This window comes from Bubalus bubalis, chromosome 2, assembly GCF_019923935.1.
Source record: "Bubalus bubalis isolate 160015118507 breed Murrah chromosome 2, NDDB_SH_1, whole genome shotgun sequence".
In the NCBI taxonomy this organism is placed as follows: domain Eukaryota; kingdom Metazoa; phylum Chordata; class Mammalia; order Artiodactyla; family Bovidae; genus Bubalus; species Bubalus bubalis.
Genome location: NC_059158.1, coordinates 98699775 through 98726305, shown reverse-complemented (window position 1 = coordinate 98726305; position 26531 = coordinate 98699775). Strand labels below are relative to the sequence as shown.

Here is a 26531-nt window from a genome sequence, read left to right as displayed (position 1 = left end):
GTTTGTATGGGCAGCATGACCCAGTACGGCTGTACTCTCATCCCTGGCGTTCGCTGTTATCAAAGAAATGCTTCTGAGCTTCTGTGCCGGACTTATTTATTGTCGATTCTGGCAGCCATCCCCTGGCCTCCTGGCAAAAATAGCTGGATTTCATTAAAATTCAATCTCTCTTGATATCATCTCTGCTGGATATTAGAAGGGACTGCTAGCAGTGGAGCTTTAGCAACCTAATTAAGAATGGATTTGGGTTGAAATTTTCTAAGTGCTCTAAAATTATAGTCTATAAAGTTCCTCTCCCTGTCTACCCACATCCTTGCGCCCTGGGCTCCCTGTTTCTCCCCAGCTCATCCTGCCAGCAGAAGCTGGGCCGAATCTCTGTGGCTTTCCCCATGTAGACACTGAGATGACTCTGGCTTCGTATTTCAGGTGCAAATCCTCTTTCATCGTCCTGAGTTCCCGCTCCCAGGTCCCCTGGATGAGTGAAGCCTCGGTCTGCCATGGAAGCTGGCCCCGCCCTGGCCTGGCTCCTGCTACTCAGTCTTCTGGCTGACTGTCTGAAAGCCGCCCAGTCCCGGGACTTCACCGTGAAAGACATTATCTACCTCCACCCTTCAAGTAAGACTCCCTTCTCTTCGCTGCAGAAATGTCACCTGATTTCAAATAAGATTTGAAAGCTGAAAACTGGCCAGGAGTAGGCAGCCTTCCATGTGGGGGAAACCTGGTGACTTAATTGTTGGGAGTGTACGTGCTGGGCTTCCCAGGTGGCACTCGTGGTAAAGAACCCGCCTGCTAATGCAAGAGATGCAGGAGATGCAAGAGATGCAGGTTTTGATCCTTGGGTCAGGAAGAGCCCCTGGGGGAGGAAATGGCAACCCACTCCAGAATTCTTGCTGGGAAAATCCCATGAACAGAGGAGCCTGGTGGGCTACAGTCCATGGGGTCGCGAAAGAGTCAGACATGACTTAGCGAGCGACTCAGTATGCACACATGTGCATGCCACCAAAATATGCTGTGTGTGTACCTCCCGCTTTTACAGGGTGTTTGTTTTTAAGTAAAATATTACGCTTGTTTGCTCTGTTCCCTGCACCATGGCTCTGATTCTGAACCCTCTTCTCTCTGACTCTGCCAGATCTCAGTCAGTTATCAAAGTAAATGACCGAGTCCCAGGGGAAGGTGTTAGTAAAAGATCAGGCCTTTATAAGCAAGATAATAGCTGGCCTTCCTGTCTGTGCATCTAATTCTCAGTTTCAGCATAATTGCCTCTCACCACTTCCTATTGCCTATCGCTTTCAGTTTCCTGTGTTTAAGAGTTATCTTCGGAGTGCAGAATAATGTGTGTCCCAGGTCCCTTCCCCGGAGTGTCTGACTGCATGTATCTGGGGCGGTCCCCATGGATTTTTGCTTTCAGCAAGAATTCAGGTGATTCTGCTGCTGCCTGTATTCTAAGAATCACACTTTGGGGAACACGGCAGCTTAGCTTCCTCTGTTGGTCACCATCTCTGTATTTATCTCATCTTTTATATTTGCTTGACCCTCTACTGGATTGCCAGTGTGGTGGTGAGTGTGTGTTAGTTGCTCAGTCTTGTCTGACTCTTTGTGACCCCATGGACGGTAGCCAGCCAAGCTTCTCTGTCCATGGAATTCTCCAGACAAGAATACTGGTGGTGTGAGAGGCGGGTATTTAGTCTGTGGGCTGACCTTTTAGCATTTGCCTCTAGGTGTATCACTCTTTTCAAATGTTCTGTTTGACAAACTTCTTGAGCATGTACTGTGTGTGTCAGGCGTTGTGATGTGATAGGCATGAGAGATGTAAAGGAAAACCAACCATAGTCCTTGCTTTGGAGGAACTTGCAGCCTGCAAGGTAAAGGCAGTCACTTGGACTCCTTTGATGCCACATAGTTAAAATATTTAATGTCTTCATGTTCTGGTTAAATGAGAGATGGTTCAAGCAATGCACAGGGGCTTGGACTCTACCTGACCTTGGGTGAGCACCTCGGTCAGCTACTTCATAGCCTTCTGACTTGAAATAAATTCTCTACCTTTGTGAAGAGTAAGTAAAAGAACACACACAAAGCACTTAGCACTGTGAGCCACGTATGTGTGCGGAGTGGCTTCAGTCATGTCCGACTCTGTGCAGCCCTATGGATGGTAGCCCAACACTCTCCTCTGTCCATGGCATTCTCCAGCCAAGAATACTGGAATGGGTTGCTATTTCTCCTCCAGTGGACCTTCCCGACCCAGGGATTGAACCCATGTCTCTTGTGTCTCCTGCATTAACAGGCAGGCTCTTTACCACTAGTGCCACCTAGGAAGCCTGTGAGCCATAGTAAATGCTCAGTAAATATGAGGAGAATCTTTTAAAGTTTGATCTCTACATTTCTAGCATGGTTAGAATGATGTATACCCTATAGTATTGTATTGTGGACTAGAAATAATATTTGTAAAGTACTAGACCATTCAGGTATGACCTAAATCAAATCCCTTATGATTATACAGTGGAAGTGAGAAATAGATTTAAGGGACTAGATCTGATAGATAGAGTGCCTGATGAACTATGGAATAAGGTTTGTGACATTGTACAGGAGACAGGGATCAAGACCATCCCCATGGAAAAGAAATGCAAAAAAGCAAAATGGCTGTCTGGTGAGGCCTTACAAATAACTGTGAAAAGAAGAGAAGCCAAAAGCAAAGGAGAAAAGGCAAGATATAAGCACCTGAATGCTGACTTCCAAAGAGTAGCAAAAAGAGATAAGAAAGCCTTCCTCAGCGATCAATGCAAAGAAATAGAGGAAAACAACAGAATGGGAAAGACTAGAGATCTCTTCAAGAAACTTAGAGATACCAAGGGAACATTTCATGCAAAGATGGGCTCGATAAAGGACAGAAATGGTATGGACCTAACAGAAGCAGAAGATATCAAGAGGTGGCAAGAATACACTGAACAACTGTACAAAAAAGATCTTCATGACCCAGATAATCACGGTGGTGTGATCACTGACCTAGAGCCAGACATCCTGGAATGTGAAGTCAAGTGGGCCTTAGAAAGCATCACTACGAACAAAGCTAGTGGAGGTGATGGAATTCCAGTTGAGCTATTCCAAATCCTGAAAGATGATGCTGTGAAAGTGCTGCACTCAATATGCCAGGAAATTTGGAAAACTCAGCAGTGGCCACAGGACTGGAAATGGTCAGTTTTTATTCCAATCCCAAAGAAAGGCAATGCCAAAGAATGCTCAAACTACTGCACAATTGCACTCATCTCACATGCTAGTAAAGTAATGCTCAAAGTTCTCCAAGCCAGGCTTCAGCAATATGTGAACCATGAACTTCCTGATGTTCAAGCTGGTTTTAGAAAAAGCAGAGGAACCAGAGATCAAATTGCCAACATCGGCTGGATCATGGAAAAAGCAAGAGAGTTCCAGAAAAGCATCTATTTCTGCTTTATTGACTATGCCAAAGCCTTTGACTGTGTGGATCACAATCAACTGTGGAAAATTCTGAAAGAGATGGAAATACCAGACCACCTGATCTGCCTCTTGAGAAATCTGTATGCAGGTCAGGAAGCAACAGTTAGAGCTGGACATGGAACAACAGACTGATTCCAAATAGGAAAAGGAGCATGTCAAGGCTGTATATTGTCACCCTGCTTCTTTAACTTCTATGCAGAGTACATTGCGAGCAACGCTGGACTGGAAGAAACACAAGCTGGAATCAAGATTGCCGGGAGAAATATCAATAACCTCAGATATGCAGATGACACCAGCCTTATGGCAGAAAGTGAAGAGGAACTAAAAAGCCTCTTGATGAAAGTGAAAGAGGAGACTGAAAAAGTTGGCTTAAAGCTCAACATTCAGAAAACGAAGATCATGGCATCCGGTCCCATCACTTCATGGGAAATAGATGGGGAAACAGTGGAAGCAGTGTCAGACTTTATTTTTTTAGGCTCCAAAATCACTGCAGGTGGTGACTGCAACCATGAAATTAAAAGACGCTTACTCCTTGGAAGGAAAGTTATGTCCAACCTAGATAGCATATTCAAAAGCAGAGACATTACTTTGCCAACAAAGGTCTGTCTAGTCAAGGCTATGGTTTTTCCTATGGTCATGTATGGATGTGAGAGTTGGACTGTGAAGAAGGCTGAGCGCCGAAGAATTGATGCTTTTGAACTGTGGTGTTGGAGAAGACTCTTGAGAGTCGCTTGGACTGCAAGATCCAACCAGTGCATTCTGAAGATCAGCCCTGGGATTTCTTTGGAAGGAATGATGCTAAAGCTGAAACTCCAGTACTTTGGACACCTGATGTGAAGAGTTGACTCATTGGAAAAGACTCTGATGCTGGGAGGGATTGGGGGCAGGAGGAGAAGGGGACGACAGAGGATGAGATGGCTGGATGGCATCACAGACTCGATGGACGTGAGTCTGAGTGAACTCCGGGAGTTGGTGATGGATAGGGAGGCTGGCGTGCTGTGATTCATGGGGTCGCTAAGAGTTGGACACGAATGAGCGACTGAACTGAACTGAACTGAGGCACATACATAACATGAAATCAGATGCTTATTATTTATGCTATTGTAATTGACTCATAGTAAACTGAGAATGCTAAATATACATCACTAATTTTTTTAACTCCAAATATATTTTTGATTGGCAGCTAGTAGTTTCTTTAGATTTTTTGTTCTCACCAGTATAGACTGATGCCTACTAGTTAATTGTGTGGAAAGCTTATCTGGCTGCTTGTTTTTGCAAGGCAGTTTATTTTAGTAACATTCATGAAAAGAGAGTGCTTTGGTAGTTTTTCTGTTTTCTAGCATTGCATTGTGTTATTTTCTCCAAGGGCTTCCCTAATGGCTTAGATGGTAAAGAATTTGCTTGCAATGCAGGAGACCCTGGTTCAATCCCTGGCTCAGGAAGATTTCCTGGAGAAGGGAATAACCACCCATTCCAGTATTCTTGCCTGGAGAATTCCATGGACGGAGGAGCTTGATGGGCTACAGTTCATGGGGTCACAACCATGCTTTTTTTAATTGGAGTCGGTGAGAAAAAAAAAAAAGCCTAGGTTCTGGTCTCTTATGTTTGATTGCCAGGACTTAAAGCTTCTGTGGGATTCTTTGTCTGCTTCAGTGACAGACTCAGAAGTCAGTAGGCCTCATAACAGACCCATGCCTGGCCTTCTCTGAGGCTGTGATTGTACACACAGAGTAGGAAGGAAAATTAAAAGGGGTTGATCTGAGTGATCAAGAACCAGACAAACATACCCACTGCTTCTGCTTCAGTGGTATGATGTGTCAGTGCTGGTGTTGGATGGACCTCTGTTTATTTGTTTCTTTTTGGCTGTGTTGGGTCTTTGTTGCTGTGTGTAGGTTTTCTCTAGTTGTGACACAGGGGGGCTACTCTTCGTTGTAACTTGGGTTTTTTTTTTTTTTTTTTTTGCAGTGGCTTCTCTTATAGCACAGCATGGGCTCTAGGAACATGGGCTCAGTTATTGTGGCTCTTGGGCTCAGTTGCTCCACAGCATGTGGGATCTTCCCAGACTAAAGATCAAACCCATGTCCCCTGCACTGGAAGGCAGATTCTTAACCACCGGGATACCAAGGAAGTCCCAAATGGGACCATATTTGGAAAGTCCATTTCAGAATGGGATCTCTGAAGGATGACCTTTGAATAGCACAGGAGGGGCAACCATCTGTGCTGTTTAGAAATTGATGGAAAATTTCCACTCAGGTGACCTATGTTCCTTGATGCTTTTGAACTGTGGTGTTGGAGAAGACTCTTGAGAGTCCCTTAGGCTGCAAGGAGATCCAACTAGTCCATCCTAAAGGAAATCAGTCCTGAATATTCATTGGAAGGACTGCTGCAGAAGCTAAAACTCCAATACTTTGGCTACCTGATGCAAAGAACTGACTCATTTGAAAAGACTCTGATGCAGGGAAAGATTGAAGGCAGGAGGAGAAGGAAATGACAGAGGATGAGATGGTTAGAAGTCATCACCAACTTCAATGGACATGAGTTTAAGTAGACTCTGGGAGTTGGTGATAGACAGGGAGGCCTGGCATGCTGCAGTCTGTAGGATTCCAAAGAGTCGGACATGACTGAGAGACTGAGCTGAACTGACCTGACCTATGTTAATTGAATAGAGCCATGGCCTGATTAAAAAGAGCTCACTATACAAGAAATGCAAAAAGGCAAAATGGTTGTCTGAGGAGGCCTTACAAATAGCTGAGAAAAGAAGAGAAGCTAAGGGCAAAGGAGAAAAGGAAAGATATACACATTTGAATGCACAGTTTCAAAGACTAGCAAGGAGATATAAGAAAGCCTTCCTCAGTGATCAATGAAAAGAAGTAGAAGAAAACAATAGAATGGTAAAGACTAGAGATCTCTTCAAGAAAATTAGAGATACCAAGGGAACATTTCATGCAAAGATGGGTACAATAAAGGACAGAAGTGGCATGGACCTAAAAGAAGCAGAAGATATTAAGAAGAGGTGGCAAGAATACACAGAGGAACTATACAAAAAAGATCTTCATGACCCAGATAACCACGATGGCGTGATCACTCACTTAGAGCCAGACATCCTGGAATGTAAAGTCAAGTGGGCCTCAGGAAACATCACTACGAACAAAGATACTGGAGGTGATGCAATTACAGTTGAGCTATTTCAAATCTTAAAAGATGATGCTGTGAAAGTGTTGCACTCAATATGCCAGCATATCTGGAAAACTCATCAGTGGCCACAGGACTAGAAAAGGTCAGTTTTCATTCCAGTCCCAAAGAAGGGGCAATGTCAAAGAGTGTTTATATAACTGCACAGTTGCGGTCATCTCACACGCTAGCAATGTAATGCTTAAAATTCTCCAAGCTAGGTTTCAATAGTATGTGAACTGTGAACTGTGAACTTCCTGATGTTCAAGCTGAATTTAGAAAAGGCAGAGGAACCAGAAATCAAATTGCCAACATCTGCTGAATCGTCAAAAAAGCAAGAGAGTTCCAGAAAAACATCTACTTTTGTTTCATTGACTACTCCAAAGCCTTTGACTGTGTGGATCACAACAAACTGTGGAAAATTCTTCAAGAGATGGGAATACCAGGCCACCTGACCTGCCTCCTTTGAAATCTGTGTGCAGGTCAAGAAGCAACAGTTAAAACTGGACATGGAACAACAGACTGATTCCAAATCGCAAAAGGAGTATGTCAAGGCTGCATATTGCCATCCTGCTTATTTAACTTATATGCAGAGTACATCCTGAAAAATGCCAGGGCTGGATGAAGCACAAGCTGGAATCAAGATAGCCGGGAAAAATATCAGTAACCTCAGATACGCAGATGACACCACCCTTCTGTCAGAAAGTGAAGAAGAACTAAAGAGCCTCTTGATGAAAGTGAAAGAGGAGAGTGAAAAAGTTGGCTTAAAACTCAACATTCAAAAAACTAAGATTGTGGCATCTGGTCCCATCACTTCATGGCAAATAGATGGGGAAACAATGAAAACAGTGAGAGACTTTAGTTTTTTAGGTTCCAAAATCACTGCAGAGAGTGACTGCAGCCATGAAATTAAAAGACGCTTGCTCCTTGGAAGAAAAGTTATGACCAAACTAGACAACATATTAAAAAGCAGAGACATTACTTTGCCAACAAAGGTCTGTCTAGTCAAAGCTATGGTTTTTCCAGTAGTCATGAATGGATGTGAGAGTTGGAGTATAAGGAAAGCTGAGCACGGGACTGATGCTTTTGAACTGTGTTGTTGGAGAAGACTCTTGAGAGTCCCTTGGACTCCAGGGAGAACCAACCTATCAATCCTAAAGGAAATCAGTCCTGAATATTCATTGGAAAGACTGATGCTAAAGCTGAAACTCCAGTTCTTTGGCCACCTGATGAGAAGAACTGACTCATTGGGAAAGACCCTGATGCTTGGAAAGATTGAAGGTGGGAGGAGAAGGGGACGACAGAGGATGAGATAGTTGGATGGCATCACCTACACGGTGGACATGAGTTTGAGTGGGCTCCGGGCATTGGTGATGGACAGGGAAGTCTGGTGTTTTAAAGTCCATGGGGTCACAAAGAGTCAGACACGACTGAGTGACTGAACTGACTGATACAGAAAGAAGTGATGGAGTTTTCTGATGTGATTTTGGAATATGGAGAAGGGCAGAGGCAAAATTGTTCATAAGGTACATTATATGTTGATTCGCCCACAGGTCTGGCCTGGGTTCTCTTTCAGAGTCTCCATAACTGGTCACAAGGAATATAAGTTCGTGCTGGATTCAAGTTCCTGTCCATGTTTCCCACTTGACCAGAACTTCGTTTATTCTGCACACTTTAAAGCAGAGTTAACTTCACATTTCTCTGCACTATTTCAGAAGTTTTTGGTGTATTTTGTTTGTTTTTACACTTGGATTTTTTTAAATGGTCATAGTTGTCTGCTCTTGAGCAGCACCTAGTAGACTGAATTTAGATAAAGCTATCTCTCCACAAATAAGCAGGTTTCTGTAGAACATAAATAATAAAAAATAGATGAGGAAAGTGTGGGATTATTCTGATTTTGAATTATTAATATAATCGCCTCCCTTTGTAGATGGAGGCACAGATAGCTTTCTTGGGGTCAGTGAGTGAGCCCGATTCCATTAATATTAGATACTGCTCAGAACCTGCCCAAGGAGAAATACAGTGATACTCGAGATGTGAGAAGACACGTTTTCTACACCAGACAAACACTAACTCTTTTCTCCAAGACCCCAAACAGCCCTCAGAGATAGCAAGGTGTGGGACTGGAACCTGGGTTGGCAAAGTTCAGCCTCCCATGACTAATCTCCTTTGCTCTATGGTTCCCTATAATCTTAGAAGTTTCTAAGCCTTTAAAAGAAATAAACTTAATGGCTTTCAAACTTAAGGCACCGTCCTCAATAACATTCTTTTTCATCATTTATATGTTTTTTCTTTTTCATGTGAAAAATGATGGATTTCTTCCCAGCCCATAATTCAAGTACCACAAGCCTAATAAAAACCTTTAAAGCAGGTGTTCATTTTAAGAGACATGGAGCTACTTATTTGGTTGTTAGACCTCATAGGTAATAGCAGAATTTAACATCCTAAGTGACTTCAGCCTGTTCTTGGCCTCTTTTCTGTCTTTATAATAGAAACCTTTCCAGAGAAATCCTCTGGTTGCATAGTCTGTAGCTTTTCTTAATCATGTGGACCAAAGAGTTCTCTCTCTGCAGGTGCCTTGTTTACGCCCAGATAGTGAGCAAGTGAAAATTTTCCATAATTCTACTTTACAAGAGGGCTTCCCTAGCGGCTCAGAGGTAAAGAATCTGAGTACAGTGACAGAGACTGGGGTTCAACCCCTGGGTTGGGAAGATCCCCTGGAGAAGGGAATAGCTACCCACTCCAGTATGCTTGCCTGGGAAATTTTAGGGAGTATGAAGACTGTTTAGAAAGGTCCCAGGAAATGCATTTCTATCAGGAATATACTCATGGTATTAGTTTATACTGACAACATGTTGTTGCCTCATGGACGGAGAAGGTCAGTTGATTAGGTTTCTAGAAATTCTGTGTTTGCATCCAGTTTCTAAAACCAGTGGTAATTAATTTAGCAAGAATGAAAAATAAAAGTTTGGATACATTATACATCAGTATACGTTTTAAAACAAGACTCTATTCTCACCGTGGTTTTGGTAACTTAAGGCCTGTATCCAGGCAAAATTTCCAAGAGATGGAAACAAAGACGAAATCTTTTCTGATGCCTTACAAATGAATTATGGGCGGTTGAACTATGGCTGACCAGGAAAGTTAATGGACAGATTATATTACAGGGAGTAACTGGGCACTTTGGCTTTTCTTTTTTTCTTAACAATCACCTTCTCTTGAGGGACCAAGGACTTATGCCCTGAAATACAGAGTACTAAGCCTATTAACTCTGTGATCAAGAGCCAAATTAGATTCATTCGCAGCTGGGGCCACAACAATTTGAAACCCTACTTGCTTTGTTATGCTTTGAAGTAACAAAGAAGAAAATAGCACATCTCTTAGGAACCTCTTTCTGTCCTTTTTTTTTAAAAAAAGAGAAAACAAAACTTTTTTATCAGATGCAGTATCAGTTAGCAAGTTAGTGGAGATAATTGTTCATCTGTAGACCTTGCTTTTTAGCTAAATATTTCCAGGATGGGGAATTTAACCATTACATAGCATTGTGCTGTGATTATTGACTGAAAGCTGAGTCTGTTTTCAGAAATTTGTCACCGAAAAGGATTTGATTATTCATTGATCACTGCTACCTGCCAAGATATAAATACAAGTTCCTAAAAGCAAATGTTAGACTGTCATTGTTGAGAATGCACACAGATATGAAGTTGTGGATTCAAAAATCAAGCTCACCAAAAATGAGATCCTTTGGTTAATTGTCAAACACTTTCAGAGCTAAATGATTTTAAACAGAGCGTCTGTTGCTATCCTAGTGTTTCAGCTCATATTCCTGTTTAAAGTTTTATATACTGAGTTAATTTCAGACTCTAGGCCTACTTGTATAAGAAATGGCAGTGTTTAATATTGTCACTAGTCTTGCAAAAGATAATTTTAAGACTCTATTAATCCAAATTTGGGGACACTACAACTTGCTAGTGCTAGGCTCTCAATAAGTTTATTTTTGGAATGGCTGGATCATCAGTCTTCGTTCAAAGTTCTTAATTTATCTCTTTGATGGGAAAGTTTCCAGAAATAACTAATCCAGCATTCCAGCTAAAAATCTTAATGGCTGCTGTGACAAACAGATAAAATTGGATACTCTAGTGAATTAATCATGCAAGCTGAAGTATTATGGTTAACTTGGCAGTCATAAATCTTGGTGAATATGATCATTTTTTGAGAAATGCTCTTCTTTGACAAATCATTTACATCTTTTTTTCCAAAACTCCTTCTTTAATAATTCTACTTCAAATCTTACAAAGTTCTACCCGTTACACTTTTTTATATATTGAATACCTTAAAGTAGGTAGCAAAACTATATTTAATGTATCCGATCAGGATAATTTCCTAAAATACTTTGTATGGTTTTTAATGATGGTATTTATAAAAATGATCTAGTTAAAATGTCTGTAAGAATATTGAATGCCTTTTGGAATATGAGGATCTATTTTAAATTCTTCAGGTGTGTATTTACCTAAACCAGAATCTTTTTCCTTGAGTGTAACCCACCTATCTAGGCAGTAGGATGTAAAGATAGAAAAATTTTCTATATGTAGTTTTACAAAACAATTGACTTCTGCTTTATTATAATTACATGATAGGGAGAGCATGTTTAACCAGAGTGAAATTTTCTCTCTGGGAATGCAGTGGTTGGATGGCTATGGCTAGGCTGCCTTCCATTCCTCATTTTTTTAAGACAACCCATGCTCTCAGAATCATTCTGCTTATGAACTTGAGTCACCAGTCACTAGGAGGAACACAGAACTCTCAAATGGGCCTGTTAAGTGTTCCAGTTATCTGTCTTTTTTAGGCAGTTTATAACTTTTGATCATGTTAGCTTATTGGATATTGTCAGAGTCAGCTCTGTGAAATATTGCAAGCAAGATGGGCAGCTATTCTAGGCAAGGTGAAAATCAAAGTTATATCTGGCCCATAATTCTGGCCTTAAGCTGCTGCCTCCTCCTTCATTTATTTTTGATAACATACTTAATTGGTTCCATGTGGGCAAAGCAATTTACCCTGAGATGATTATTTCCGCCAGTGGGACATGCAGGCTCAGCCATCTGCGAGGAAGAACAGTTGGCTGCTGCAGATGAAGTGTTTGCGTGTTTGCAGCTTTCAAAGAGGCCAGGTAGTTTTACAAATTAGAACAGACACACACACGCACACACACACACACACACAAGTTCTGTCTATGAAAGGCAAAACTCTAAGCAACAAAGCAAGCAAATGATTAGAACTAAGCAGCAAATGAAAATACATCAGGGAATAGGACAGACAGCCTCGCCTGACATTCCTTGTGGATCCTCTTCCTTAAATGCCAAGGAGACCCTGGTGTCTGGTGCACACTAAGAGCCTGACTCTCATGGGTGTATCCCACCTGAACACAAGTGCAAGGCAAAGAATACACGTACTGGAGGACAGCCCCTTCAGAAGGCAGGAAGAGGCAGCTCAGGGATGGGGAATGGAGGGGATGGCTAGGAAGAGCTTCCTGGAATCATGAATCCCTGAGGCTGGAGCTAGGATCCCACAGTGCATCCACACCCCAACCGTGCCTTCAGCACACTGCCCCTGGCATTGGCTGTGGGCTCCCAGGCCTTGTTAGGAGGGTCACCTCTGCACAGGCAGCTGTATTTTAGCGACAAAGGCTATTCTCTTAGCTGACACTTACTATCCCCCGGGATGCTTAGTTATGTCATGTCCAGCCCGATAAAAATTTTAGATTGAGCTAAAGAAATGATGTTGATAAGAAATGATCAAACATCAATAAAGTTTTAATGATTGAGCCTAGGATTTATATTTGCCATGTTAACATGCCTACTTAAGTTGACATATAAAAGTCAATGATAGGAAATCTAGAGTGCCCTTTGTTAATCGATATTTTTACTGAGATTATTATAGCTACATCAGTACTTATAAGAAATTATATGTAGAGATTCCATGTGTACTTTACCCAGTTTACCCCAATGGTGACATTTTAAAAAGCTGTAGAATAATAGCACAACTAGGTTATTGATGCTAATACATTAATCCACCGGTTTTATTCAGACTTCCCCCATTTTACTCGGGTTTGTTTGTGTATTTTTGCATGAGTGTTTTTGTGTATTTAGTTCTACATAATTTTATCACATGTAGGTTTGTGGATCCACCACCAAGTCTAGACACTAGACAATTTCAGTAGCACAAAGATTCCTTCTGTTGGCCTCATTCACACCATGTCCCTCTGACCCTCTCTCTCCTACCACTCTCATCCCCAGCCTCCTTACCACCACTAATCTTTTCTCCACCTTCTAAACTTTTCTCATGTAAAAAATGTTACATAAATGGAATGTTACATAAATGGAATCATACAGTATATAACCTTTGGGGAATTGACGTCTTTCACTCAGGATAATTTCCTAGAAATTCACCCAGGTTGTTGACTATGTTAATATTCATTATTATTGCTGACTAGTGTTCCATGGTATGGATGTACTGCAGTTTGTTTAACCTTCACCCATCGAAGGACATCTGGATTGTTTCCAGTTTGGCAATGTTACAAATACAGTTGCTGTGAACATTTGTGTACAGATTTTTGTGTGAATGTACATTTTCATTTCTCGGGGATAGATGCCCAGGAGTGCAGTTGCTGAGTCATATGATAGTTGCATGTTTAGTTTTTTAAGAAACTGTCAGGCTATTTTGATAATCCTTTAAAAAAATTTTTTTTATTTCCTATGTGCATTTCTATATAACACCTAAAACTACAGGCTCCACTCTGTTACATTGCTGTTTTTTTTATGTTTTGTCCAGCATTTTACAAATTCTCAAATATAGGGCTAGTTGCCAGTTAACACTTTCAGACTCTTTGAAAATAATCTGTGATCTAATAATCTTTTATTGTTATTTTTAATAAAAGAAAATAAGAAATACAAATAAAAGTAAAAAATAAAAAAACTTCTCACTTCACCATGTAGGCTTTTATGCTCAATCTAAAAAATTAATCTTCTCTCTTGATTTTTTTTGTAGCCACACCATATCCTGGTGGATTTAAGTGCTTCACCTGTGAAAAGGCAGCAGACAATTATGAGTGCAACCGATGGGCTCCCGACATCTACTGCCCTCGAGGTAAACTCTCAGTAGGTACACTGGACTGCCCAGAGCTGTCCACGAGTGCAATGCCTTGTTGACTGTGTGTGATGCATGTATGAGAGAGGCATGCTTGCAGTCTTAACTTCTCTTGTCTAAGGCTATTAGTAGATCTTTTATGCCACATCAGTAACTTATCACCAGCCACTGTCAGAGCTATAAACTGATCTGTAGGCTTATCCCCTTTCTTATAAAGCATCATTGGCGCTCCAAAAGAGATAAGTGATACTTCTTTTACCCCCAGGCCCAACAAACGCTGGACAAGAAGAGAAAAACCAGCCTGTAATCCACTCTTGGAAGCATTAGTCATTGCATAGGAACTTCCTTTAAGTAAAAATATGAATTGCTGTTCATATAAAGATCCCATTTATTACATATCTTGCCAGAGGCTTCTATCCTGAGACTGCATGAAAGCTAGAATTCTAAGTGTCATCATCACACAAATACAAACCCTGAGCTTTTTAAACTATTAAGTTCTCTTTGAAGGATGAGATGGATGCCCTATGGAAGCATGAAATTTTGACTCAAAGGCCTGTTTCAAAATGAAGTAGGTGTTTCATATTCAGGTCTCTTGTATCCTATTGAATCAAATAAGATGGTTATATTTTTACATGGAGTCACTGTTAACTGGCTCTTTTAGGTTTGAAGGAAAGTCAGTTCATTTGATGGGGAGATGATACAGATGGGGTATTTTATTGACAAATGTTTGAGCATATAGTAAGATGGACTTCCCTGCTGATCTAATTCACTTGTTAAAATGACTGAATATACCAACACCAAACCTGCTATTTTTTCAATGTAATGCAAGAGCTCTTATACTCACCCTGGTGGAAGGCACGCTGTTTCTCCTGGAGGACTGGGCATCAGGAGAGCATGGAGACTGCAGTGCAGGCAGGTGTTATCTCCCTAAGCCGGTGCTATTTATGTGATGCAGGAGTCTCTACCCAGACTGCCCAGCAGAAATACCTGTGGGTCTTTTCAAAATCATCTGGACCTGTGTCCTTCCTGGACCAGTGGTTCTCAAACTTCATCAAGACCATCATTCCCTGGAGCACTTATTAAAATACAGATTTTGGCCCCCACCTCCACCTCCCCCTCCTTCCTAGTTTCTGATTCAGTAGATCTGAGATGGGGCCTGAGAGTTTGCATTTCTAAAGCAATCCACAGTGTTATAAAAGCTGTTGTTCTGGAGGTCAGGCATTCAGAACCACAGCTCTAGACCAACTGAGCCAACAATTCTGAGGTTAGGGCCTTGCATCTGTGTGTTTAAATATCCCAGCTGATTCTAATGAACAGTCAGGCACAAGAACCACTGGGAGCTCCTCTCTCCACTCAGAGAGCAAAATGTAGTACTGTCATTTCTAGATTCTTGTTTACTTTGATGTTAGTTGAGTTTCAAAAGACCACAGGGAAGAAGAAAAGATGAAAACACTGAAGATCAGCTTAATCACAAGCTAGGTATCTAGTCAGCCAAGTAATCAAAGAGAAGTCCTGTCTGCACTGCCTTCTGCAGTCAGGCATTCATTCCAGAATCAGCAGTATTTTCTAATATTACTAGAGTGAATTTGGGTGGGTTGCTGATGGACCTGGTTAAAGCATGGCTTCTCAAACTTGGCAGCACATTGAAATCACAGGGGAAAACACTGATGCCTAGGCCCATTCCCAGAGATTCATATTTAGATGGTGTGCGTGTAGCCAGGGATATGAATTTTTGAAAGCTTCCCCAGTAGTTCGAATAGGCAGCAAAATTGGAGAATCACTGTTAACAGTGACTCTGGACAAAAACAGGATGATTTGCTTGTGTAGCCAATAACCTTTGGGCTGGTTCCTGCTGGGACAAACCTGGCAGATGAGCTTTTGAAACCACTGGCGCTGCTCAGAGATACTGTATGGGAAACCCGACAGTGCTTCTCTCAGGATGACCCTGGCAGAGACGATGCAGAGGAAGAGGGCTTGTGAACTGGTGCTCTCTTGGGCTGTGGGCTGTATTTCACAGAGGCCCTGTCTGAGTCAGGAGGTGTACAAGTTTATTCTTGACACAAAGGGAAGACAGAGAGCGCTAGTACTCTGCTTGAATTCCTCTCCGGACACAAGAAAGTTCCATCTTCATGCTTTCTTTCAAGGTCAGAATCTATCCTTCTAAAGTACAGATACCTGGATATAGCACAGGTCTTTACACAATTTCTCCTTCTCCCTTTTTTATCCTGAAATTTATAGGATTAAATGGAAAGTGATGCCCTGAGGTTCATGACACAGAACCACTTATGCCAAACCCTTTGGGGGATTATATGGTGAAAGATAGGAATCAGGTTTCTTCTTTCAAGGAGCCGGCAGTTTAGCCAAGGAGATACAATCTGAACATATCAAATGTCAAAAATAGCAGGACAAAGGCTAATGCCAAAGGCAGCACGGCACTAAATGCTATGGGGGTTGAAAGGGAAGAATTGCAGTTGGGGGGCTGAGGTGACCACTGACAGTGTTATGGGCTGGGGAGATGGCTGCAGCCCGACAGGTGAGCAAGGAGCGGGAGGAAGAGTGAAGGGGGCGTGACTTCTAGGAAGTCACTCGGAGCAGAGGCATGGGGTGTGCCCTTGTGGGCTCAGCGGACCCTGAAAGACCTGAAATGGGTATAGCAGAATGTGCTGGGGAATGGTAGGAGCAGAATAGAGGAGCCATGCTGTTTTGTGGGGTCTTGAGCATCAGGTAAGGAGTGAGGACTGGAGCTGTAACCCAAGGAAAGATGATTCTTTCTTGCACAGCCATGATTCCCATGAACCATAGACCTTTCTTCTGGGTTTGCTCCAGATTTTTCTAAGAATGAAAATAATGCCATCATTATTAGTGCATGATAAGTCACTTCACTCGTGTCTGACTCTTTGCAACCCTATAGACTGTAGCCCAGCAGGCTCCTCTGTCCATGGGATTCTCCAGGCAAGAATACTGGAGTGGGTTTCCATGCCCTCCTCCAGGGGATCTTCCTGACCCAGGGATTGAACCTGAGTCTCTTACATCTCCTGCATTGGCAGGTGGGTCCTTTACCACTAGCACCACCAAAATGTAAAATATGTCTACTGAAAACTACTCATTAAATCTACATTTTCCACCCATTTATTAGTTTGATTGAAACAGCTATAGGACTACCAACAGGCATGGTAAGGACAGCTCAGTAGTTTCTTCTGAGACATTCCTTGTTTTCTGTTGGCTTATTTTGTGATCTATTTAACTAGGTTTCAATTAACACCTGATATGAAAATAACTGGTTGAAAGTGAAAAAAAACCCAGTTTGTGTAAATATCAAATTTTATCCCTATGGAATAAACCTACATCCCAGGTTGCTTAGGAGATTGATTGGATTTCAACTTCCTCTCATTCTGACTTTTGAAGTGTGTGTTATAAAAGTGCTTTCTCCTCCGTTGCATTGTTACTGCCTTTTGCACTTATAGATTCATGGAACCATGTTCCTTCCCAAGACATGAGAATTTAGGACAGCCTCCATCATGGACCGCCATTGTTTACCCCTCAGCTTGCTTTAGTCCCTGAGCACTTCCTTTGCAATAACCTTAATTTCATCAACTGCTCATTATAAATCTATGTAACTTTCTTATCTCTATGAACCAGAATGGGAAAGGATCTGGAAATCATATTATATGAGGGACCAATTGAAGAAACTGGTGAAGGCAAACAAGAGTTGAGCATTCTGTGCTCAGAGACATATGTGTTTGCCTGTGACTTTTCTCTGTGCTGAGAGATTAAAATCTCCTTGAGACAGGGACTGTCTTAAGTGTTTATTAAGAATTTGTAGAATTAAATATCAAGTCAGAAACATTGCAGTTTTTTAAAAGGCTTATTCTGTGGGAGATACCTAAGCCGCTAAGGATTTTATGTTCCTTCTTCATTATAAAGTGCAGGTGCCTCCCTTGAGGGCAAAATCTTCCTTGGAAATTTCTGCTGATATAAAGTCTGGCCAGAATTTTGAGATAGAGGGACATATCCTTTTCATTCCAGCTTCTCTGCTGCTCACTGTCTTTCTGGGAAAGTAAAGAAAAATCTGAGCGTGTCCCTTGGCAGCTCTTACTGTATCTGTTATCTCGTTTAAACAGGGAATACAAATGTGATCCCCAGCTCAACTGAAGACAAGCCCCACAGTTACAGATTTTCAGGAACGTCTTCCTTATGGTCAACTTTTTTCAGATCAAGCCCAAGCTAGACAGACAGTCTTTCTGTGTACCTAACGGTCGATTTTTTTTTTTTTTTCTCTTTCAGACAGTCTTATTCATAGGACATAGCCCTTCAGGGTTCCTGCCCTTATGCAGGAGTCTGTACCTCTGCACCCCTTGAGGACCCAAGGCTTTGCATCTTCTTGTCTTTTATCCCTTAGCCCTCCCATCTCCCACCAGTGTAGAGAATTCAGTGCTTTTCTGTGTTGGCTCCTGGGGTTTCCCTAGCTTCCTGGAGAGTTCATTTGTACATTTACAAAAGGTATTGGTTATCTGTTATCCAACACTTCTGGCTGCTATGTAATGAGGTAGTGTTCAGGTGATCTATGTTGTCATATTGCTAAATGAAAGTCTTAGATTTCATCCTTTTAAATTAAAAAAAAAAAACACCTTTTTTTTTATTGCAGTGTAATTACTTTGCAATGTTGTGTTAGTGTCTTCTGTACAATGAAGTATATTGGCTATATGTATACAGATAGGTTCCCTCTTGAGCCTCCCTCCCATTTCCCCATCCTACCCCTCTCGGTCATTGCAGAGCACCAAGCTGAGCTCCCTGTGCTGTGAAACAGCTTCCCACTAGCTAGCTATTTTACACATGACAGTGTATTTATGTCAGACCTAATCTCCCAATTCATCTCACCCTCCCCTTGCCCTTTGTGTCCACACATCTGTTCTATATGTCTGCATTTCTATTCTTGTTTTAAAAACAAACTTTTAAAAATTAAAGTTTAACATACATTCTGGAAAGTGAGTAGAATGCAGTTTGTTGAATTTTCACAGCATGAACATGCAATGTATCTGCTGTTCATGTTAATTCACAGAAGTCATAGTGGCCCAGAAGGCCACTGAGGATCCTCAGTCATTGCTGTCCGTCTCCCACAGGTAATACAGTTGTGAGTGTTGTGCAGTTTTATATAAATGGAACCATACAGAATGTCCTCCTTTCTTTCCCACCTTCTATATGTGAAATCCATCTGTGTTTTTGTGAGCAGCAGTCATTCTTTCTCACAGAAGCACAGTAGATCGTTCTATGAATATACTAAAACCCATCCATTCCACTGTTGGTAGGCATCTGGACTGCTTCCGTGCACAGCATTTTCGCATGTGTCTTTTGGTGCACCTGTATATGCATTTCCACCAGGTCTATCCCAGGAGATGGGGTTGCTGGGCACACGGTACTCATGCTTTGGCTTGAGTTAGGGAAGCTATTTGCCTAATAGTTTCCAGAGTCACTGTAGCAATTTCAGCCTCTCCAGCAATGTGTGAGAGTGCCAGTTGCTGCACAACCTTGCCAACACTTAATATGGACAGAAACAATAGAAGCTCGAAGTGGATGGAATGACATTTCCTAAAGCACTGGAAGTACATAACTGCCAACTTATAATTCTATACCAAGACTGTCAGTCTCCCTCCTCTGTACTCCCTTGTCTCCTGGCTGCCCGGCTCCTTCTGCATTCCTGTTTGTGCCTCCCAATTAAGACAAAGGCTCTGCTTAGCTTCTCCACCTCCCAGCAGGGTTTTCTGCCTGGCTTCTCAGCCTCTTCACCTGTGTATTAGCAAGTGCCTCGAGGGCAGAATAGGTATAGAGTGTCAGGTGAAGCTTAATGCATTGTTGGTTTAGCTGGAATCTTACTCATCAAATCCTCTCTGCCTTGGTAGCTCACCTATGCTTTCACAAGATTTCGGTTGTTGTTTTAATATTATCCAGCTATTTTAGTTTTATGCTACCATTTCTTGGTTCATCTCAGGTGGCATTGGAATTCTCAAAATCACTCTTCAATTAGAACTTTCCAGCAACTTTTTAACCAAAAGTTCTTTTATCAGCATAAGCAAGATTTTTTTTTTTTGTACCCTTAGAACATCTGAGGTCAAACCGAAAATCAGATAGATTATAGTCTTTGTAGCCAAAGATGGAGAAGCTTTATACAATCAGCAAAAACAAGGCTGGGAGCTGACTATGGCTCAGATCATGAACTCCTTATTGCAAAATTCAGACTTAAATTGAAGAAAGTAGGGAAAACCACTAGACCACTCAGGTATGACCTATATCAAATCCTTTATGATTATACAATGGAAGTGACAAATAGATTCAAGGGATTAGATCTGATAGACCTAGTCACTTAAGAACTCTGGACGGAGGTTTGTGACAAAGTGCAGGGTGCAGTGATCGAGACCATCCCCAAGAAAAAGAAATGCAAAAAGGCAAAATGCTTGTATGAGGAGGCCTTACAAACAGCTATGGAAAGAAGAGAAGTGAAAGGCAAAGGAGAAAAGGAAAGATATATTCATTTGAATGCAGAGTTCCAAAGAAAGGAGAAATAAGAGAGCCTTACTCAGCGATCAATGCAAAGAAATAGAGGAAAACAATAGAATGGGAAAGACTAGAGATCTCTTCAAGAAAATTAGAGACACCAAGGGAAAATTTCATGAAAAGATGGACACAATAAAGGACAGAAATGGTATGGACCTAACAGAAGCAGAAGATATTAAGAAAAGGTGACAAGAATACACAGAAGAACTATACAAAAAAAGATCTTCATGACCTAAATAACCATGATGGTGTGATCACTGACCTAGAACCAGACATCCTGGAATGTGAAGTCAAGTGGGCCTTAGGAAACATCACTATGAACAAAGCTAGTGGAGGTGATGGACTTCCAGCTGAGCTATTTCAAATCCTAAAAGATGATGCTGTGAAAGTGCTGCACTCAATATGCCAGCAAACTTGGAAAACTCAGCAGTGGCCACAGAACTGGAAAATGTCAGTTTTCATTCCAGTCCCAAAGAAGGGGCAATACCAAAGAATGTTTAAACAACCGCACAATTGCACTCATCTCACACACTAGCAAAGTAATGCTCAAAATTCTCCAAGCCAGGTTTCAACAGTATGTGAACCGTGAACTGTGAAATTCCAGATGTTCAAGCTGGGTTTATAAAAGGCAAAGTAACAAGAGATCAAATTGCCAACATCTGCTGGATCATCAAAAAAGCAATAGAGTTCCAGAAAAACATCTACTTTTGCTTCATTGACTACGCCAAAGCTTTTGACTGTGTGGATCACAACAAACTGTGGAAAATTCTTCAAGAGATGGGAATACCAGGCCACCTGACCTGCCTCCTGAGAAATCTGTATGCAGGTCAAGAAGAAACAGTTAGAACTGGACATGGAACAACAGACTGATTCCAAATAGGAAAGGAGTATGTCAAGGCTGTATACTCTCACCCTGCTTATTTAACTTATATGCAGAGTACCCTCTTCCAACAACACAAGAGAAGACTCTACACATGGACATCACCAGATGGTCAACACCGAAATCAGATTGATTATATTCTTTGAAGCCAAAGGTGGAGAAGCTCTATACAGTCAACAAAAACAAGACCATGAGCTGATTGTGGCTCAGATCATGAACTTCTTACTGCCAAATTCAGACCTAAATTGAAGAAAGTAGGGAAAACCACTAGACCATTCGGGTATGACCTAAATCAAATCCCTTATGATTATACAGTGGAAGTGAGAAATAGATTTAAGGGCCTAGATCTGATAGATAGAGTGCCTGAGGAAATATGGAATGAGCTTCATGACATTGTACAGGAGACAGGGATCAGGACCATCCCCATGGAAAAGAAATGCAAAAAAGCAAAATGGCTGTCTGGGGAGGCCTTACAAATAGCTCTGAAAAGAAGAGAAGTGAAAAGCAAAGGAGAAAAGGAAAGATATAAGCATCTGAATGCTGAGTTCCAAAGAGTAGCAAGAAGAGATAAGAAAGTGTTCCTCAGCGACCAATGCAAAGAAATAGAGGAAAACAACAGAATGGGAAAGACTAGAGATCTCTTCAAGAAAATTAGAGATACCAAGGGAACATTTCATGCAAAGATGGGCTCGATAAAGGACAGAAACGGTATGGACCTAACAGAAGCAGAAGATATCAAGAAGAGGTGGCAAGAATACACAGAAGAACTGTACAAAAAGATCTTCACGACCCAGATAATCACGATGGTGTGATCACTGACCTAGAGCCAGACATCCTGGAATGTGAAGTCAAGTGGGCCTTAGAAAGCATCACTATGAACAAAGCTAGTGGAGGTGATGGAATTCCAGTTGAGCTATTTCAAATCCTGAAAGATGATGCTGTGAAAGTGCTGCACTCAATATGCCAGCAAATTTGGAAAACTCAGCAGTGGCCACAGGACTGGAAAAGGTCAGTTTTCATTCCAATCCCAAAGAAAGGCAATGCCAAAGAATGCTCAAACTACCGCACAATTGCACTCATCTCACATGCTAGTAAAGTAATGCTCAAAATTCTCCAAGCCAGGCTTCAGCAATACGTGAACCATGAACTTCTAGATGTTCAAGCTGGTTTTAGAAAAGGCAGAGGAACCAGAGATCAAATTGCCAACATCCTCTGGATCACGGAAAAAGCAAGAGAGTTCCAGAAAAACATCTATTTCTGCTTTATTGACTATGCCAAAGCCTTTGACTGTGTAGATCACAATCACTGTGGAAAATTCTGAAAGAGATGGAAATACCAGACCACCTGACCTGCCTCTTGAGAAACCTATATACAGGTCAGGAAGCAACAGTTAGAGCTGGACATGGAACAACAGACTGGTTCCAAATAGGAAAAGGAGTACGTCAAGGCTGTATATTGTCACCCTGCTTCTTTAATTTCTATGCTGAGTACATCATGAGAAACGCTGGGCTGGAAGAAGCACAAGCTGGAATCAAGATTGCCGGGAGAAATATCAATAACCTCGGATATGCAGATGACACCACCCTTATGGCAGAAAGTGAAGAGGAACTCAAAAGCCTCTTGATGCAAGTGAAACTGGAGAGTGAAAAAGTTGGCTTAAAGCTCAACATTCAGAAAACGAAGATTATGGCATCCGGTCCCATCACTTCATGGGAAATAAATGGGGAAACAGTGGAAACAGTGTCAGACTTTATTTTTCTGGGCTCCAAAATCACTGCAGGTGTGACTGCAGCCATGAAATTAAAAGACGCTTACTCCTTGGAAAGAAAGTTATGACCAACCTAGATAGCATATTCAAAAGCAGAGACATTACTTTGCCAACAAAGGTCCATCTAGTCAAGGCTATGGTTTTTCCAGTGGTCATGTATGGATGTGAGAGTTGGACTGTGAAGAAGGCTGAGCGCCGAAGAATTGATGCTTTGGAACTGTGGTGTTGGAGAAGACTCTTGAGAGTCCCTTGGACTGCAAGGAGATCCAACCAGTGCATTCTGAAGGAGATCAGCCCTGGGATTTCTTTGGAAGGAATGATGCTAAAGCTGAAACTCCAGTACTTTGGCCACCTCATGCGAAGAGTTGACTTACTGGAAAAGACTCTGATGCTGGGAGGGATTGGGGGCAGGAGGAGAAGGGGACAACAGAGGATGAGATGGCTAGATGGCATCACTGACTTGATGGACGTGAAGTCTGAGTGAACTCTGGGAGTTGGTGATGGACAGGGAGGTTTGGCGTGCTGCGATTCATGGGGTCGCAAAGAGTCAGACACGACTGAGCGACTGAACTGAACTGAACTGAGAGTACATCATAAGAAATGCTGGGTTGGATGAAGTACAAGCTGGAATCAAGATTGCCGGTAGAAACATCAATAACCTCAGATATGCAGATGACACCACCCTTCTTCAGAAAGTGAAGAAGAACTACAGGGCCTCTTGATGAAAGTGAAAGAGGAGAGTGAAAAAGTTGGCTTAAAACTCGACATTCAGAAAACTAAGACTATATTAAAAAGCAGAGACATTACTTTACCAACAAAGGTCCATCTATCAAAGCTATGGTTTTTCCAGTAGTCATGTATGGATGTGAGAGTTGGACTATAAAGAAAGTTGAGCTCCGAAGAATTGATGCTTTTGAACTGTGTTGTTGGAGAAGACTCTTGAAAATCCCTTGGACTGCAAGGACATCAAACCAGTCAATTCTAAAGGAAATAGCCCTGAAGATTCATTGGAAGGAGTGATGCTGAAGCTGAAACTCCAATACTTTGGCCACCTGATGCGAAGAATTGATTCATTAGAAAAGACCCTGATGCTGGGAAATATTGAAGGCAGGAGGAGAAGGGGACAACATAAGATGAGATGGTTGGATGGTATCACGAACTCTATGGACATGGATTTGAGTAACCTCCGGGAGTTGGTGATAGACAGGGAAGCCTGGTGTGGTGCATTCCCTGGGGTCGCAAAGAGTCAGACACGACTGAGCGACTGAACTGAACTGAGAGTATCTGACCTACTCCAACTCAGTGTTTTTGTCGAAATATTTTCTGTTAACAGAATTGCCTCAGATAGGAAGCATTGATTTGATGCTTTTGGGTTTCGCTTTGATTTTAACTACTGTCCATCATAAAGTTCTATTTATCCTCACTCACATTGCATCCTTTTCAGTCACCTACTTAGTCTTTGTTGGAGATAAACACATAGCTCTCTGAGTTTCAGGGATTTGCTTTAAAGCAGAGATTCCTGAAGAGTGTCACTTGTCCTTAAGAACTGTGGATGGTGTTTTTAAAAAATGAGAAGTAACTGTTTAGTAGTTTCTTCAAGAGATGCTGACTGCAGGGTAAAGGAGAGCAGTTATGACTCAATCTGGTTGAAAAGTACTTATTTACTTTTCCTTTCTGCCTTGAGACATGTCTTACTTTGGAAAAGAAAACAGTATTTTTTACAGGCCTGTGGATAGCAGTTGATAGGACTAGGAAAGCCACGAGATTAATCAGATTCCTGGACACCAGAGGAGAGCATGTGAACATTCCTAATTAGGGTACACCTTAAATAATTCAGCTTATCTGCAACTCATTTGTAGTTCATCTTTCTCGTAAGTCTATTTTCCTTCATTGTGGATTCTTTTTTTCTTTCACTTTCGTTTAATGGAACTTAAAATTGAGATATCCATACAGAATAGTGAACAGCATGATGAATTTTTACAAACTGATCTTACCATGTGCATGGCACCCAGATTAAGAAATTGACCATATTCCACACCCCGGTACGTTCTAGCATGTCTGATTTCAGTCACTGTCCCTACCACCAAGGGCCCTGTTATGGGCTGAATTGTGCCATCCACAAATTCATTCCAGTACCCCCAAACAAAACTGTATTTGAAGATGTTATTGGGGTAGGTTCTAACCCAATATGACTAGCGTCCTTATAAGAAGAGATTAGGGCACAAATATGCAAAGGGAAGACCATGTAAAGATATAGAGAGAAGGTGATCATCTATAAGAAAGGTAAAGAGGCCTCAGAAAAAAGTAACCTTGCAGACATCTTGATGTTGGACGTCTAGCCTCTAGACCTGTGAGAAAATAAATTTCTGTGGTTTAAGATCCCCAGACTGTGCTACTTTACTATGGCAGCCCTAGAAAACTAAGGAAATTATCCTCCTGATTTCCAATAGCATAGATTAGTTTTGTTTCTTATCAGGTCTTTTAATAGGAGTAGAATCATACAGTATATACCATCTTGTATCTGAGTTCTTTCACTCAATATTATGGGAGATTCATTCATTTTGTTAGGTCTACTTCTAGGCAATTCATTCTCATTGCTGTGTGAGTATATGCCATAACTTATTCATTCTACCACTGGGCATTTTTGTAGTTTCCAGTTTTTTTTGTATAAATAATTTTTCCATGAACATTCTAGTACTTATCTTTTTTGTTGGATGTATATCTAAGGGTGGAATTACTGATTCCTAAGATATGCATAAGTTTAGATTTAGTAAATCCTGGCAAGCGATTTCCCAAAGCAGTTATACTATGTGAAGGTTGTGCTTCTGATTGAAATATAGTATTATTTCACTTTCAAATTTGAAGAGATCACTCAAACTACAGAAATGGAATAGATGTTATAGATATCGTTGCTAAGTCGCTTCAGTCGTGTCCGACTCTGTGCGACCCCATAGATGGCAGCCCACCAGGCCCCATCGTCCCTGGTATTCTCCAGGCAAGAACACTGGAGTGGGTTGCCATTTCCTCCTCCAATGCATGAAAGTGAAAAGTGAAAGTGAAGTTGCTCAGTCGTGTCCGAGTGGGGTGCCATGGCCTTCTCCCAAAGAAAGCTGGGTGCCGAAGAATTGATGCTTTTGAACTGTGTTGTTGGAGAAAACTCTTGAGAGTCCCTTGGACTGCAAGGAGATCCAACCAGTTCATCCTAAAGGAAATCAGTCCTGAATATTCATTGGAAGGACTGATACTGAAGCTGAAACTTCAACACTTTGGCCACCTGATGAGAAAAAATGACTCATTGGAAGAAACCCTGATGCTGGGAGAGATTGAAGGTGGGAGGAAAAGGGGACAACAGAGGATGAGATGGTTGGATGGCATCACTGATGTGATGGACATGAGTTTGAGTAAGCTCCCGAAATTGGTGATGGACAGGGAAGTCTGGTGTGCTGCAGTCTGTGGGGTCACAGAGTCCAACATGACTGGGTGACTGAACTGACTGAGCAATGAGATAGCTACAAAGATGTTTGAATTAGCTAATAAAGATTTAAAGTAACC

General features: G+C 41.6%; 1 protein-coding gene across 2 annotated transcripts in view; it reads left to right on the top strand.

Moving 5' to 3' along the window:
* LYPD6 (LY6/PLAUR domain containing 6) overlaps positions 1-26531 on the top strand; it is a 133217-nt gene that overhangs the window by 96099 nt on the left and 10587 nt on the right. Inside the window, exons 2-3 of one of the 2 annotated variants that reach the window (XM_006047600.4) lie at positions 427-615; positions 13684-13782. In XM_006047600.4, coding sequence (XP_006047662.1) covers positions 498-615; positions 13684-13782 — 217 coding nt within the window. In that variant the 5' untranslated portion in view covers positions 427-497. The remainder of the gene's footprint in view (positions 1-426; positions 616-13683; positions 13783-26531) is intronic. The other variant, XM_045164125.1, reaches the window with a different exon arrangement.